General features: G+C 39.1%; 1 protein-coding gene across 1 annotated transcript; it reads right to left on the reverse strand.

Moving 5' to 3' along the window:
- Positions 1 to 1,017: 1,017 nt before the first annotated feature.
- LOC148981853 (cytolytic toxin-alpha-like) lies at positions 1,018 to 8,675 on the reverse strand. Its single transcript, XM_089127443.1, has 3 exons — positions 8,579 to 8,675; positions 6,047 to 7,774; positions 1,018 to 1,157 (listed from the first exon to the last, which is right to left on the reverse strand). The coding sequence occupies exons 1-3, from the start codon at positions 8,673 to 8,675 to the stop codon at positions 1,018 to 1,020; spliced, it is 1,965 nt and encodes a 654-aa protein (XP_088983569.1).
- Between the last annotated feature and the right edge of the window lie 9,021 nt (positions 8,676 to 17,696).

Raw genomic sequence — 17,696 nt, forward strand, 5'->3', positions numbered from 1 at the left:
TTAATGGTTTAAATATATTGAAAAAATATGATCTCTGAAGATCTCAGCAGAGGATTAAACAACATAAACAGCATTACCAGCTTCACTTATACTAACCAGACTGACTTTATTTGTCTTGCATCTAAAGAAGTTCATATGTGTATTGATGATTTATTGAAAATAACAAAGTGGTTATTGTATGTGATCAGTGTTTGCTTTAGATGGGCTCTTTCTTGACTTTTTAACTCTGTGACTAAATGTAAATAACAGGAATAACAAACACAACCACATGTGAATCGACACCAACAGACAAATTAACCAAGGAAACTCACACCGTAAAAAATAAAATCCTAAAAATGGGTCAAATGACTGCCAAACAAATACCGTAAATATAAAGTAAAATATCATAATTTAAATTAAGCTCAAAAACAATTTGTTTTACAGAAAATGTTTTAAAGGTCAAGAGCCCAACTAAAGCAAACACTGATCTCAATCATGGTGACATCAAACTTCTGTTAAAGTTTTTTGCACTTTATTTAAATTAACGTATTTTACTTTAATTTTATGGTTTTTGTTTGGCAGCTGTAGCTACAATGAAGGTATTTGATCACAATAATGCAGGAAATACCTTTAAATAACATTGTTTTCAGTTTATTTAATTTATGATGTTTTATTTTAATATTACAGTTTTTTGAACTGCCAGTCGTGTGATCATTTAACTGTTTTGTTACCGTTTAATTACAGATTCTATTTGTAATTTTACATTCATTTTTATATAATTTAAAGAAAACAGAAACATACTGTATGGAAAATACAATCAATTTCTGTTAAAAAAAAAGAAGTGAATGACTGGAATTTATCTTTAATGTAACAATACCTAAAATACCAGCTGCATTTTTATTTTGCCGATATTATTTATAATTTTACAGTGTTTGGAGTACAATTTAAAATGAAAGAAAAAAAATCACAGTTATTTTCTGTGAAATTAGGATTTTTTAATTTTTTTTACAGTTGATTTAATAAAATTTCACTTAAGGATCACTTGTACAAATGCACCTGCTTCTCTTCACTCTTGATAGTGACCAGATCTCCACCATTATCCCTGCAAAATTGTTTGCTGTCAGACCAGGTCATTGCTTTCATTGAGGCGAAAAACCCATTGAAGGCAATCACATTTCCTAAAAGAATATTTAAAAAAAAACACACACACAATTTTTAACTGTATATAGTGAAAAAATGTACTGTAAAATAACAGTACAATACAGTTTATTTATACAGTAATTAACTGTTAATGTACAGCTCTCATTCTTTAATAATCCCACAGAAGTTAACACATTTCATTAGGGAAATAAATTACTTCGAACCAGCACAATGTAGTAATATTACGGTGTACTCTACAGTCTCACTGTGTCCCAGACACTAATATTTTAATGAATTACAAAAGGCGAATCACAGTCTGGCCATCTGTCGGTATGGAGATAAAGGTTAGGATTATTATTTTTCAGTAGTATTACATCGCATCGTATGTGCATATTAGCACTGCTTATTGTTTCCTTGAGGCACCTTTTTTCCCTTTTTTTTAAGTTGCGTTAAAACAGCACGAAAATTGTGTAGATTTGACATTTGAATAGATGTAAAAATACAGCAATAAAATCATTAAATTGTGTAGATTTGACATTTGAATAGATGTAAAAATACAGCAATAAAATCATTAAAGTCGCTCCCGACTATATTACAAATTATTAACACTTACGTCTTTTAACAGTAAAGTGCAGAGAGGAGTAAAAATTAGTTTATCAAAACAGAAAATGCTGTTACATGCCGTTTTTTTTTTGTCTTCAAGTTTTTTGTTTATTTTTTTAGTTAATTTTATTTTTTTTAGTTAATCAGTGGTTATGTCCCATCAGCATGTAGTCGCAGTGGTCTGTCAGACGGGGGTTCAGGGTTTTTTCAGTAAGTTTCACATTCCTGTACCGGTGTGGTGAAGAGATGGATCCCACCTTAGGACCCAAGCGATCCGATTGGTTCAAAGCTAGTTTTATGGGTAATCACTTTAGTGCCTGGTTACAAATTAGAGAAAATCACTTTATTATAAGTGACGTTTGAAGTACGTTATAACGAGTCATTAATGTATTTTAACTTATATTTCATATACTAATATATAACCGAAGCTGTAGATTGTAAATTTAAACATTTCTCGTTCTTAGTGTTTTTTTAGTTAGCTTATAGATAAAAGATAGATAGTACTTAGTAAATAAACCACACATATGAGCTTTAAATAACTACATTCTCGACTTAAAAACTCTTAAAAATTACATTTCATCAGTGTTGTAGTCGAGACCACCTCACTCGAGTCCGAGTCGACACCGAGACCAGAGAGAGTCGAGTCCGAGTCAAGACCGAGTCCATAGAGAGTCGAGTCCGAGTCGAGACCGAGACCAGTGAGGGTTGATTACCTAATTTACTTCTATTTACTTAGAGAAATCCTTTTTTTTTTTTTTTTACTGAATTTACTTAGAGTTTAAAAAATATGATCAGTTTAGGGTAAAAAGGCCACATAGTAGGTGGTGTTAAAAGTAATTTTATTACAATTTGTCATGCGCAGTTGCGCACTAGAAAATCCCCAATCACTGGGCGTGTCAATCAATTTAAAGAAATATTTTATTAACATACATTAATAATCATGAAAAATATTTTGAATTGAACTCGAGTGGACTCGGGAATAATTCCGAGTCCTAAAAAAAAAATGTTCGCGTACGAGTCAATTCCGAGTCCAAATGGACACGAGTCCATGACAAGACCAAGACCATTAAAATATGGTCTCGAGACCGAGTCCGAGACGAGTCCGAGTCTCGAGTACTACAACACTGCATTTCATGACACAATAATAGTAATATTTTTAAATTTCGCGGACTTTCTCCTCTGCTGTTGACGCAACCTACTATGAAATGCGATAAACAAAAAAAAAACGTATTACTTGAAAAGCGCTAAACAAATAAACATATTACTTGATGGCAACACAATGCTTTTATCAAGTTATAGCGAGAACATATTAAGATCAGGCATACTATGGGGTCCTAAAGTGGGACCCATCTCTTCAGGGGGACTCATCTCTTCACCACACCGGCTTGCTGCTTTAGTTAACCATGTGAACCTGTCTCGTGACATGCTTGCTCAGATTTGAGGTAGAATTTTGACATTCTCCAACGGGGGTCCTGTTTCCAGATCAGGATGCTCTCTGCATAGCTACGCAAGTTTCTCTCTTGCTCTCCTCGTCGTGTGCGCGCTACTAGGTTTGGACTTTGGAACACAGTCTCGCATGCACGCTCGCTCTAGATTCCGGGAGATTTTAACTAATTTGTGGTATAACTAGTCAATCACAAATGTGGCTCGATGGTTAGAATTATAGATAAACTCATCTTTCAGGCATTTGAGCGACGGGATTGACGCGAGAAATCGGGGGTGTGTGTCGTGTGAGTTTGTGTGAGATTTGGCAGCTCTGCTGCTCTCTCCGGCGCTCTAGTCGTCTCTCACTGATGTCGCGGCGCTCATACATCATTGTTATTCACGCACAGCTCAGTCTGAATAAACAAAATCACGGTTAACTAACGCAGTAACGCAGGCTGTTTACGGGGAAGTAACAGTAATCTAATTACTGTTTTTTTTCAATTGTAATCCCTTACTTTACTCGTTACTAGAAAAAGTAATTGGATTACAGTCATTACAGTGGATTACAGTGGCCCATCAGTGGTTATGAGAGAGTTTTTAGCGCGGAACTTCGTGCGATTTCTTCGGAATTCAGCAGGTCGTAAAATCGTGTCGTATAACACTGCCTCCGTACGATTTTCGGATAAACTCACTTGTACAGTGTGCCTGGACATACGATCTTCCAACCGTCAGAATGTGTAGCGTGTACGCCCGCCTATACAGTGCCTGCCGGCAGGGCCGTAGCCAGCTATGAGGTCACCGAGGTCCGGACCTCTGTCATTTTTTTACATTCAAAAATAAAATGTCATGCTCTCTGAATGATTAATTAGCCGTGTTTAAACCACCTCATATGAGTGTTCGCAATTCGTTGCTGCGAGAGAGAAGCTAGTGCAGTGAACCGGGATCGAGAGCGCATTGTGAATGAGGGCGCGCGACTCGCGAGTGCAGCCTCCGTGTTGCCAGATCCACCTAATGGAAAGGTGCAGTAATATCCTGATTCCTGGACCTGTTTTTCTGATTTAATGTGACACTTTTATTAAGTTATTAAACAAGTTAAAGTGGAAAGTTGCATGTTAGGGTTAGTGATATATTCATCTTATTTCCAGCTTTGAACTAATTTCGGATTATTATTATAATTTTTTTTTTTTTTTGCTTGTTTTAGAAGCAATATCTGGCAACATTACTGTCGGCGTTAACAAAAATAAAAAAATAAAAGCTTATAGACAAAGTGCAATTGCATAAAGCTACCACATTCGGTAAGACAAACGCAATGATCATTGTGATTATCTGTAAGAAATGTGGGCTATAACACTATCAAAAACAATAGCATAATAGAGATCTGTAAGTTACAGAATGAAATTGCCAAATAACCTTATTGGTCAGCTGGAAGACCGCTCTGTTTCACAAAGTCATCATAAATAGGTTTGTTTATGCGTTATTGTGTTATTTTAGTGTTTCACTACAATAATTAAAGCAGTGTTTCTCAACTAGCAATCTATTCAGCCAGTATATTTGTGTTTAATCTGTGTGAATTACAGAAATATAAGACTTTGCAAGACCTACTTTTATTCTATGTTTCTTTGCAAGAAACTCTCCAAAAAGTGCCATTTAATGGTTTATTTTTCAAAAAAAATCCCGGGGGTAAGACCCCCCTTGAGAGACTGCCCCACACATAATAATAATTAAAAAAAAAAAATCCTGTGTATGTATATATATATATATATATATATGGCAAATTCCTTTAAAAAAGGGACGCTGCTTCATGTCCATGTGGCTCCAATAGCCTAACCATTATTATAGCACAATTCTTTACACAACACCCTGGACCTCACTAATTTTCAGACCCTGGTTACGGCCTTGCCTGCCGGGTAAGATGCGGAACGAGATGGGTTGAAAGTCATTAGTTAACCCTCTGATGGTCTTCGGGATCTGCTGGACCCCAAATGACTTTTGCTTGAATTAAAAAAAATGTTCTCTTTTTCCAAATAGTATGAAACTTCCTACGGCTCTCAACACTGTCTACATCTACAAAAAAAAAAAAATTAAAAATGGAATTCTATCTGTTTTTATGTAGGCGTGACAAAAATAGTCACACTCGTGGTCTTTGGGGAACATTGGACCCCCCCCCCCCCCCCCAAAAAAAAAATTAATTTTGTAACAGAACAATAGTTTTTATATATATATATATATATATATATATATATATATATACAAATATTATTTTACTGTTTATTAATGTTTTTACTCAACATTTGTGCTTTTGGCACTGAGTTTTTGGAGGATTTATGATATCTTTTAAATATCTATAAATTAATAAATAAATATTTATTTATCATTGGACTCAAAATAGACAAAATTCATCATCAAAATCAGAAATAACGCAGAACACAGACAGAAATGACAGAAATCAAGTGGCACACTTCCAACAATGCAAAAAACATCCACAATCCAAAATTATCATGCTCACAAACATGCACACACACACACACACAAACACACACATAGAGGAATACAATATACATGGTATCCCCAGGAATGAAAGTTAGAAATCTGGGTCTTTTATAAAGTTCATTTAACACAAAATGCTGTGTTTTTGTATAAATCCTATCCTAATATAAATATTTATTTACAGAAATAAATACAAAAATCATAAATCCTCCAAAAACTACACAAATGTTGAGTAAAAACATTTATAAAGAGAGTAAAATTATATTTGTAAAAAAAAAAAAATACTATTCTGTTACAAAATTAAATAATATTGTCTGGGGTCCAATAGACCCCAAAGACCAGAATTGTTGCTTTTTTTGAAGACCATCAGAGGGTTTATCATTGATAAAAACAATGTATAGATGACACTTACTTCGAGGGTTACTGCCAACAGTAGCACTAACAGTATCACTGGCTTCACTCACTCCCACTTTATCAACAATTCTGCAGCGGATCAAGTAGTGCTTTCCGTACTCCAATCCAGTCAGAGTAATGCTTTCATCATACGTGTCTACGAAAAGCCATGGTTCCTCAGCTCCAGGATGTGCTTTCACCTGCTTGTATTCCACTTTGTAATGCACTCTCTCGCTAGATGAAGATGTCTGCAGTTTAAGGGACACCGTTTGGGCCTGGACATGCTCCACTATTGGTGGGGGCGGCTTGGACACGGGCTTGAACTGTGTGTCTGGCAGCTTCCTTTTCTCATACAGATAGATGGAGCAGCCTGCGATCGAGGGATTGGAGATGGTAGAAATAAGAAAGTGGATTCTTTTTTTATCTTTATTGGCCTTTGCAAACCCGATGAATTGAGACACAATCTCTGTCATCTTTATTATTACTTTGGGATCATTGAACCACTTTCTATGTGATTTCACAGAAGAAAATGTGTTATTTGTATCAAGCTCTGTAAACTTATCAGGTCTAAGGAAGTCCTCCACAGTTGAAAGGTATGGGTCTTCATAATCCAGAGATGTGAATGTCAAGGACACCGCTGCATCAATATTACTCTTAAAGAGGAGGTTCATCGGTTTGTTTTTGTGTTCGATTTCGACCTCGTTCAGTGACTCGGAGACAGAACTCAAGGTGGAAAGTTCAGACTCTACATCATCGAACCACTGGATAATGTTGTCATCACTGAATGGGGATCTGTTGTGGACATTCAGGATTTCTAGCAGATGTGTCTCCTCTGAACCTCCTCCTCGAACAGCAGGCAAGACGTTGCCGATTTCTTTCAGAAGCATTGTCTTGTAAATTCTAAGCAAGTCCTGAAATGTGTCCAGCCTCTTCTCGATTTCTTTGAAAAGATAGACTGGAATAGTTGCACTATTGATCAGGTCATTGCACGTCCTCTCTGCCTCTCCCAGCTTCTCAGTTATAGATTCAAAGCTGGAAATCAGGTTTGTGCTGATTTCTCTCTGCACCTGAGCTGCTTTATTGTTTAATAAATGAAGAGGATAAAGCCAGACTTTAATTGGAACTGCCTTAGTTAAATTCTCCCCCAGCAGAGTGGGGAGTGTCTTGTATGTCTGTATGGCCTCTGTGAATGTAGTTGGGTTCTGCTTAAGTGAGAAGTCCCCATAAAATGTGCAGGTTGTTTTCTCAGCCATTTTCTTGTCATAATCCGTCATTTTTACAGATCCATCGACAGAAAATCCCTTGATGTTCTGGACCATGATATTCAGGTGTCCCTCAATCTTCCGCTGGTCTTCGTGGTCTGAAATCGTCCGATCAAACACCATGACTGCCTGAGCTCCGTACAGTACAGCCGTGACCACGTGAGTCGCCGTTTTCTCGTCAAACACTTGAGGGTAGGTGAAGCGGCCCAACTGGGACATAGTGAGTTGTTCATATCTTGTGGTTTCACTGTAATGCATTGTAACTCTGGACTGATGGTTTGAGGATTTGGTGTCATGCAGGTACTTGGCAGATCCTTCCACCTCCACAAGCCCCCCCAAGAAACTGGCTTTCAGAGAAGCGCTTACATCAAGGAGGGTGGACTTACTATCGAGAGAGTCAAGGCTACTGAACTTTAAGTTTGTCTCGAGCTGTGGACGACTGTGCAAATTTTTACTCAATGATTCCTTATCCCAGAGAGTCACACCTGAAATTAAAATGGCTTGAACGATTATTGTCTAAATGAGGAAGATGTACTGTTGTAAATTTGCAGGTTTTATAGTGTTGTTACACAGTAACGGTCCCTTCGTTAATGAATAACTACACAAGAACCAATGAGTAACACTATATTAACAACCTAGTAACTACTATTAACTAAAAGAAACTCTTAGTAACGAATTAGTAAGTGATAAGTGTTACTAGATACTTCTGTGGGAATTACTAATTATTTGGATCCGTATTATAAAGTGAAGATCATTGGAACTAACTAGTAATTACTCAAGTGTTACTAAAGACATTTTCTAAAAGTTACTAAAGTTCACCAAAAATCTCAAACGTTTGCACAAATCATGACTAGATCATGTAGTAACACTTGAGTAATTACTAGTTAGTTCCAATGATCTTCACTTTATAATACGGATCCAAATAATTAGTAATTCCCACAGAAGTATCTAGTAACACTTTCATCTGTGAGCTATTACTTACTAATTCATTAATAAGATAATTTTAGTTAATGGTAGTTACTAGATTGTTAATAAACTTTTTCCAGTAGTTCTCTGGGAAGTATTAAAAAAATAGTAGTTATTGATTACTTAATAGTGAACTACCACTTTTGTCTGTGCGCTGTTACTTACTAGTTCGTTAATCAGAGTTTCTTGTTAGTTAATAATAGTTACTAGATTGTTAATATTGTGTTACTCATTGGTTCTTGTGTAGTTATTCATTAACGAAGGAACCGTATTCTAAAGTGTTACCCAATAATTCTTCAAATTAGTTTAAGTAGATACACCACCTGGAATGAAGGAATCTTTGCGGCAGTCATAAAGCATACCAAGAGACAGAGGTCTTCCTAGGGCTGCCACTACAATTGGATCTGATGCTATGGCCATAATAAAGACAAAATATTATATTACACATTTCAATTATGTTATTAATATTATAAATTATACTAAATACATGTAACATAAATGCAAGATTTAAATATATATATATATATATCTCCTTTTATAATTTTTCATTGAAAAATGTTTCATTTGTTCCCAGTTCTTTACCTTAAAATATGTATTTAATTGAATAGGGACAGATACAAAAACAAAAAACAAAAAAAAACAGATTATAACATAAAGAACAATCCAATGCCTGTATCACAGTGTTTATAGCCGTGGCTAATCCGCTACACCTTTCCCTAGAAGGGCTTTTGACTGTTAACATAATAAAGGAGTAAAAATTTAAGGTTCTATCTGACATTTTTGTCAAAATTGAGTTATTCACATATTCTTATTCTGTGAAAACTTATTTACATTATGTGATGTTTTTTTGTTTTTTTTAAAGTTGTGTACATTTTAGGACTTTTTATTGAAAAAACAAAAAGGTTCTATCTAAAAACTTGGCTGGTTCTATCTGCGTGAGCCAATCAGCTCTTCGAATGCACACAAGAGGACCAATCAGGATCAACTTTATATGTCATGTCGCCGGCTTTTCCCCTGAGGACAAGAAAGATCGCAGACACATCAGTGAGGATTATGGCAAGCAAAAGAGAGTTTTTTTTAGTTATGTGTATTAAAAATGAGTCATAGAGAGTATAATAAGTCTGTGTAATATAGATTCTTATCTTATATTATCTTATCTAAAACAAATTCAATGTGTCCTTGCCGAATAAAAAAATACTTTATTTTTTTACATTTACTGACCGAATTAATGAAGTTTATTTTTTATTCCTAGTTAAGCCAACGCTGCCATTGCTAGACAGGTTTGCACATGCTTTATGTTCTTACTTAATTGCATAATAGAATATTTTAATATAAGACTCGTGTGACATAATTTGTAATCGATACATTACTTTACTTGACATATTATTAAGCAATATCTGACAGCTGGTGGTGCGATAGAACAATTCGTAGTGTAATGTTTGCCACTTCACTTTATTGCCCGTAGGAGTCGCCAACGGACAAAAATCAAGGCAAATGTATGTACGCCAGACATGAAGTTTACTTGGAGGAACGCACATTCTTAAGTTAACTTCCCTGTTGGTACATCTGGCCGTGAATGTGAAAACTGACGTATGCTGTGTTTTTGTACGTATGCAGTGTTGATACATAAGGCCCCAGGTGTCTCCAATGTTGGAAAAAAAAAAGAGTTCTTAATCATTGTTACGTTCCACGTGTATTTGTGTTTTTTTTTTCCTCTCTCTCTCTCTCTGCGTGTCCATTCATTGTTTTCAGGTGGTGGATTGTTCGTTGGCTGTGTGTCTTTATTGGGATCACGTGACATCCGCCGCTTCACCAATCTGCTGCTGCGACGTTGAGCTTAAAAAGCTCATTCATGAGACTGAAGACAGATCCTTGCGAGATCCCGGTGGTCTCTGCAAGATCTCATCGAACTTTTTGCCAGATCTCAGCTTGCTTATTTCTACAGAGCTAACTTGTAGAATGTACAATTTAGCATGTGGTGAGGTGATCGTCAGAGCCACTGTTTATGAGTAACGTTTGTGAATTTATTATTTATTTGCGTTAATGCTTTAACAGGCGATATGAGTTTTGATATGTGAATGAGTTAGATGTTAAGCATTAGTTCCAAGTTCTGTTAACTTTTACTGACCGTGGGGGACATAGGCTATTAACATCAATGGGAGGTAGAGTTAATTTTTTGTTAATAATTAAATTAAATTAAAATTTTATTTATTATTCTTGTTTTCATTTGTGTGGTTTACTTCATTATTCATCCTTGAAATAAACGTCTAGAACGTTAAGTGATGTTTTCTTGGTGTTCTTTTCTGCCTTCGCACATCACAACAGTGCTTCAAATTTATGTTACGTAATCATCCCTTTTACCAGCTTTAAACACGTAACATAAAGTGGTGGCAGCGGTGGGATTTTCCTTTAAAGGGAAATCTTATTTTTTTTCTGGGGTGAGTTTTGTGAGCACTGTTGTTGATGTGCGGGTAGATTAAATGGACAGAGGTTTTGCTTAGATGAAAATGGAGTAGGCTATAGATTCTGGATTGTAAGGTTACTCTAGAGTTTAGTTATTTTTTTTGCAGTGGTAAGTTTGACTAGAATGGCAAGTTTTGATCTGGATGGTTTTGTGAGTGCACCAACGGTCGAACAATTAGATACGTGTAGGAAAGATGATTTATTGAGAGTTGCCGAACATTATCAAATTAGAGTTTCTAAACAGCAGCTTAAGCGAGACATTAAAAAGATGTTAGTGCAGCAGCTAAGGAAGTTGAAGGTGTTGAAACCGGCTGATAAATCTGAGGAGAATCCGAGCTCTGGAGCTAGCTCTGTAGGTGAGGAGGAAGTGAGTGAACCTGATGAGGCGGAGGATTCCGAAGCCAAAGCAGGCTTGCTGCCCTTCGAACCTTTTTCTCCAGCTCTGACTGGGTCTGGAGGTGATGCGCGCCTCCGGGTACGTCTGGCAAGGATTCAACGGGAAGAGCGCGAGCGGGCAGAGGACCGTAGAGCTCAGTTGGATCTGCAGCTTGAGATCCGCCGTCTGGAAATAGAGGCGGAGACGCAAATCAAGTTGCGTGAGTTGGACCTGAGAATAGCCAGAGAGAGACCGGTTCCGCCTATACGACCTGTAGGCCTATCAGCTGCTCAGTCTGCACAGCCGGATGTTGAAGGGGCAGGTGTGAGTCCGACGGTTGATGTGAGTAAGCACATTTCTCTTGTTCCACTGTTTAGAAAAAACTGAGGTTGACTCCTACTTTAATGTGTTCGAACGAGTTGCTTCTATGCTTTACTGGTCTAGAGATGTGTGGCCGTTATTGCTTCAATGTAAGTTGACGGGAAAAGCTCAGGAAGTATGTGCTGCACTGTCCTTATCAGACAGCTTAGACTATGATGTTATTAAGACGGCAATTTTGCGGGCTTATGAGCTCGTACCGGAGGCATACAGACAGCGATTTAGGAATCACAAAAAAGTTTCAAATGTGTTTCACAAGGGTGTTTTTACTCTTGCTCGGACTGAAAACGTTTCGCATGTTCCTGCTGTCTTGAGAGATCAGGGGCGTTCGAAAAATGTACCAAAAGCTAAAGAAAGCAGAGAATGTTTCTACTGTCGCAAACCGGGACACCTCATTGCCGATTGTCTAGCTTTAAAGCGCAAAGAGCAAGGTGTAGATACTTAAAGTGTCGCGTTTGTGAAGTCTTTTGATCGCACAGATCATGAGCTTTGTGATGTCTTAGATGTTAGTTATCAACCTTTCCTGATGGAAGGATTTGTGTCTGTTGGCGAACATTCTCCTGATCCAGTTAAAGTTACTATGTTGCGTGATACCGGAGCGATGCAATCGTTTATAGTAGCTGATGCGATGCCGTTTTCTGAACGTACTTTTTGTGGAAGTCATGTGTTAGTACGTGGTTTGGAGATGAGCACTATGAAAGTTCCTTTGCATCAGATTCATTTGAAGTCAGATTTGTTTACGGGATTTGTGAAAGTTGGAGTTCGTGATAGTCTACCAGTGCATGGAGTGAATTTCATTCTTGGTAATGATATAGCAGGTGGTAAAATTGTGCCGCTATTAGAGGTTTGTGAGAAACCCATTTTGTCCGATGGCACTGATGAAATGTCAGAGAAATTCCCTGAGGTTTTTCCTGTTTGTGCTGTGACGCGGGCGCAGGCTCGTAAGTTTGCTGATGCTGATGATTTATCCTCCACTTTCATAGCACCTATGTTTGTAGAGGATGCTCTGATGCCTGAGATAGGTAAGCCCGATGGCGCAGTCGTTTTATTGAAATCAGATGATTCGAAATTAGAAGTCACTAGTGAGAAAATGATTGTAGCGCAAAAAGAGGATTTTTCTCTGTGTAAATGTTTTTCTTCTGTCATTTCAATAGAAGAGGCGCAAAAGAAGAGAAACGCTTACTATATGCAGAATGGGTTACTGATGCGTTGGTGGTGCGCTGATGTTGGGAATGATTCCGAATGGTCTTCTGTGACCCAAATTGTCATCCCGACGTGTTATAGACATCTAGTACTCTCAATCGCTCATGATCATGATTTGTCTGGTCACTTAGGCATTAAGAAAACATACCATCGAATATTGAGACATTTTTTCTGGCCCAGAATGAAGGCTGATGTAGCCAAATTTTGTAGAACCTGTACGACTTGTCAATTCTCGGGTAAACCGAACCAGGTGATTCCGCGTGCACCGCTGGTTCCTATACCAGTGATGGGGGAGCCTTTTGAGCACGTTATTGTAGACTGTGTTGGACCGTTACCCAAGTCAAAATCTGGTAATCAATACTTGCTTACAATATTGTGTACAGCGACGCGCTTTCCGGAGGCGGTTCCTCTGAGAAAGATTACGGCACCGGTGATCAGCAGCGCGCTCGTAAAATTCTTTTCAATGTTTGGTCTACCGAAGATTGTGCAGTCTGATCAAGGTACGAATTTCTTGTCAAAAATTTTTACACAAGTGTTAAAGACTTTGAATATTTATCACAGAATTTCAAGTGCCTATCATCCTGAATCTCAAGGTTCTCTGGTACGGTTTCATCAGACCCTGAAAGCGATGTTGCGTCGATACTGCATGGACACAGGTAAAGACTGGGACGAGGGCATACCGTTAGTGTTGTTTGCTGCTAGAGAAGCGGTACAAGACAGTTTAGGATTTAGTCCTGCTGATCTTGTTTTCGGGCATACTGTCAGGGGTCCGTTAAAGATGCTTAAAGAGGATATTTTAGATCACAAATCGAGTGTTGAAACCACAGTGTTGGACTATGTGAGCAAATTTCGTGAGCGATTGCATAAAGCTTGTACTATGGCACGAGATTCATTATTGCACGCCCAGGTGACCATGAAGAGTAACTATGATCGTAAAGCTGTTCAACGTCAGTTTAAGGAAGGAGATCAGGTGCTCATTTTATTACCTGTCGTTGGTTCCGTTTTATCTGCACGCTTTTCAGGTCCATATGAAGTGCTTCGGAAAATGAGTGACACTGATTATGTGATTCGTACTCCAGATCGCCGGAAGAAATCTCGCGTATGTCATGTAAATATGATGAAGGCTTATTATGTTCGAGAGGCATTGCAAGATGGTCTGAAAGTAGATGAGTCGAATATATCGTGTGCTGCTGTGCTTACGTGCGAGTCTTTTATGTCTACACATGACAAGGAAGATGACGGAGTTTTGATACGACACACGTATCAGCAGTGCGCCAGGTTGAAGAATTCTGAAGTATTGGCTGATTTAAATTCTCACCTGTCTCATCTGTCCGAGTCTCAGAGTAATGATGTGAAAGAAATCATCTCTGACTTTCCTTCGTTATTTAATGACGTTCCTTCTCGCACTACGATTTTAGAACACGACATCGACGTGGGCAATGCTGTTCCTATTAAGCAACGCGCTTATAGAACGAATGTTTTTAAACGTTCTGTGATCAAAACTGAAGTTGACTACTTGTGTGAACATGGTTTAGCGAAACAGAGTTTTAGCCCCTGGAGTTCACCTTGTCTACTTTTGTCGAAGAGTGATGGCTCTGCTAGATTTTGTACAGATTACCGAAAGGTAAACTCCGTAACTGTTCCTGACTGTTTTCCATTACCTCGCATGGAGGATTGCGTGGACAATCTGGGGTCCGCTAAATTTGTCAGTAAATTAGATTTACTGAAGGGTTACTTGCAGGTGCCGCTAACAGAGCGCGCCTCCGATATTTCTGCTTTTGTGACCCAAGATGATTTTCTGCAATATTGCGTAATGGCGTTCGGAATGCGCAACGCACCAGCCACCTTTCAGCGGCTTATTAACATCGTGCTTGCAGGTGTCCGTAACTGTAACGCATATTTAGATGATCTCGTGATTTACTCGCCTACTTGGTCTGCACATGTGTCAACGATAAGAGAGGTGTTTGAGCGCCTTGAGAAAGCTTCTCTGACGTTAAACTTGGCGAAGTGTGAGTTTGGCCAAGCTACGGTTACGTACTTGGGCAAAGAAGTGGGTCAAGGTCAAGTACGACCCATGGAGGCAAAAGTAACTGCAATTGTGGATTTTCCTGTTCCTACTACGCGCAAAGAACTTCGTAGATTTTTAGGAATGGCCGGTTATTATCTGAGTTTTTGCAAGAATTTTTCAACTGTGGCCAATCCCTTAACGTCACTCCTGAGTCCATCATGCGCTTTCCTCTGGAATGATGAATGTCAGAATGCCTTTGATAATGTCAAAACTTTGTTGTGCAGTACGCCTGTTTTATCAGCTCCTAATTTTGAACGAACTTTTAAGCTGGAGATCGACGCAAGTTCTGTTGGCGCAGGGGCAGTGCTGTTGCAAGAGGATGCTCACGGTATTGATCATCCAGTGTGTTATTTCTCACGTAAGTTCAGTAAACACCAATTGAACTACTCTACGATAGAGAAAGAGACGTTAGCTTTATTATTGGCATTGCAAAATTTTGATGTTTATGTGAGCTCAACAAATTTGCCTGTTCTTGTGTTTACAGATCAAAATCCTTTAGTGTTTTTGAGTCGCATGTACAATCAGAATCAGAGGCTGATGCGTTGGTCTTTGATGGTACAAGGCTATAATTTGGTAATCAAGCACAAGAAAGGTTCGGAGAATATAATTGCGGATGCGTTGTCCAGAGCTTAAGTTGTTGGGGTCCTAATTTCTGAAGGATGAAAGAAAACAAAACATGTTTTTAATTCATGTTTGGTTTTTTTGTGGGGGGAAGTGTTACGTTCCACGTGTATTTGTGTTTTTTTTTTTTCCTCTCTCTCTCTCTCTGCGTGTCCATTCATTGTTTTCAGGTGGTGGATTGTTCGTTGGCTGTGTGTCTTTATTGGGATCACGTGACATCCGCCGCTTCACCAATCTGCTGCTGCGACGTTGAGCTTAAAAAGCTCATTCATGAGACTGAAGGCAGATCCTTGCGAGATCCCGGTGGTCTCTGCAAGATCTCATCGAACTTTTTGCCAGATCTCAGCTTGCTTATTTCTACAGAGCTAACTTGTAGAATGTACCATTTAGCATGTGGTGAGGTGATCGTCAGAGCCACTGTTTATGAGTAACGTTTGTGAATTTATTATTTATTTGCGTTAATGCTTTAACAGGCGATATGAGTTTTGATATGTGAATGAGTTAGATGTTAAGCATTAGTTCCAAGTTCTGTTAACTTTTACTGACCGTGGGGGACATAGGCTATTAACATCAATGGGAGGTAGAGTTAATTTTTTGTTAATTAGGCGTGGAGTGTTTTGTCATGATTGTATTTTTGTTTTTAGGTAGTATAGTTTTGTTAAGGCGGCGCATCCGCCGAAGATTTCGGTTTCATTTCTACATTTTCCTTTGTTAGTCAGTTTAGAGGGACGACTAAAAATTAGATATTATTTTTATGTTTTGATTATTTCAATGATTTGACAACACTCCTTTTCTTTTTCCTTATTTTTATTTATTATTCTTGTTTTCATTTGTGTGGTTTACTTCATTATTCATCCTTGAAATAAACGTCTAGAACGTTAAGTGATGTTTTCTTGGTGTTCTTTTCTGCCTTCGCACATCACAACAGTGCTTCACATTTATGTTACGTAATCATCCCTTTTACCAGCTTTAAACACGTAACAATCATCTTTGATATATATATATATATATATTTATTTATTTATAAACATTTATTAGAGGATCAGCCCCATGAGATGAAACGTCTCGGTTACGGATGTAACCCTCGTTCCCTGAGTAGGGAACGGAGACGTTACGTCAAAAGTGACGGAGATTGGGGGTTTCGCATAGAAAGCCAATCCTCTTTGAGTATTTAAAAACGAGCCAATGGCATGCAATGCCTTGGGGCTGCGGAAATTTGCATAGCGTACTCCGCCCCTCCCTGTGGGTATAAAAGGAGGAAGTGAACGCAACCGCAGTATGTCTTCGCTTAGGAGCCAAGATTGAACTCTGCGTCTACCCAGCGATACAGCAGAAGTGGCAGGGAGACGTAACGTCTCCGTTCCCTACTCAGGGAACGAGGGTTACATCCCTAACCGAGACGTTCCCTTTCGTTCCCACTTCGAGTTACGTCAGAAGTGACGGAGATTGGGGGTCTGTGCCATCACGCCATCTTCAAGCTGTCTACCAGTGCCCTGCGAAAGTTTGGACCCCTCCTCTCTTTTTTTTTTTTTTGGGGGGGGATCCCACTTTGACACAGGATTACCAAGGTACACTGGGAAACATATCCCGGGAGGGACATGCTACCAGCTGCCTACCAAGGGGAGAACTTACAAATACACATATGGCCACATAGGGACGCATATGGAAACACTGGAGCACCAACCGAGGTGGCTACTAAGATTTAACTCCAGGGGTGGCAGATGGCTTGCCAAGGGAAGACACATGCTCAGAGAGGCTTACAGCGGAAAATACACATGAGACGGTTACCATGGGGAACCGTGCACATGGAGGCACCTAGCCAGCAGCCAGAGCAATAGCAGTGGTGCCCGCATCGTCGGTGCTGGAGGACTCGAGACTTCAAAGGAAGAACTGAGGAGATATCGCACTTATCCAGTCCGGGGAGTGGAATGGCGAGCAAGTGAAGACACCTGAGCGGGTCCAGTACTGGCGGAAACGAGTACGTGAGAGGACACCGGCTCAATTCTGAGATTATAGAATCTGGCGAAGGTGTTGGGTGTCGCCCAGCCTGCAGCTCTGCAGATGTCTGTTAGCGAGGTGCCGTGCGCTAGAGCCCAAGAGGAGGCCACACTCCGAGTGGAATGGGCCGTCACACCAAGGGGGCACGGCCGGCCTAGCTGCTGGTAAGACAAAGCGATGGCGTCCACTATCCAGTGGGACAGCCGTTGCTTTGAGAGAGCCCTTCCCTTCTGGCTCCCCCATGACAGACAAAGAGCTGGTCTGAGGTCCTGAAACACTGCGTCCTGTCGACATAGGTGCGGAGAGCACGTACCGGACAGAGCAGTGCCAAGGC

This window comes from Pimephales promelas, chromosome 3, assembly GCF_988280905.1.
Source record: "Pimephales promelas chromosome 3, fPimPro1.hap1.1, whole genome shotgun sequence".
Classification (NCBI taxonomy): domain Eukaryota; kingdom Metazoa; phylum Chordata; class Actinopteri; order Cypriniformes; family Leuciscidae; genus Pimephales; species Pimephales promelas.

What these genes read in the sequence shown, in the direction of transcription:
- LOC148981853 (XM_089127443.1), bottom strand. Translation starts at nt 8,675, where the DNA reads ATGGCCATAGCATCAGATCCAATTGTAGTGGCAGCCCTAGGAAGACCT. An exon ending in CAAAGATTCCTTCATTCCAG is followed by an intron (nt 7,775 to 8,578) that starts GTGGTGTATCTA and finishes TTTTAATTTCAG; the next exon opens with GTGTGACTCTCTGGGATAAG. An exon ending in TGTTGGCAGTAACCCTCGAA is followed by an intron (nt 1,158 to 6,046) that starts GTAAGTGTCATC and finishes ATATTCTTTTAG; the next exon opens with GAAATGTGATTGCCTTCAAT.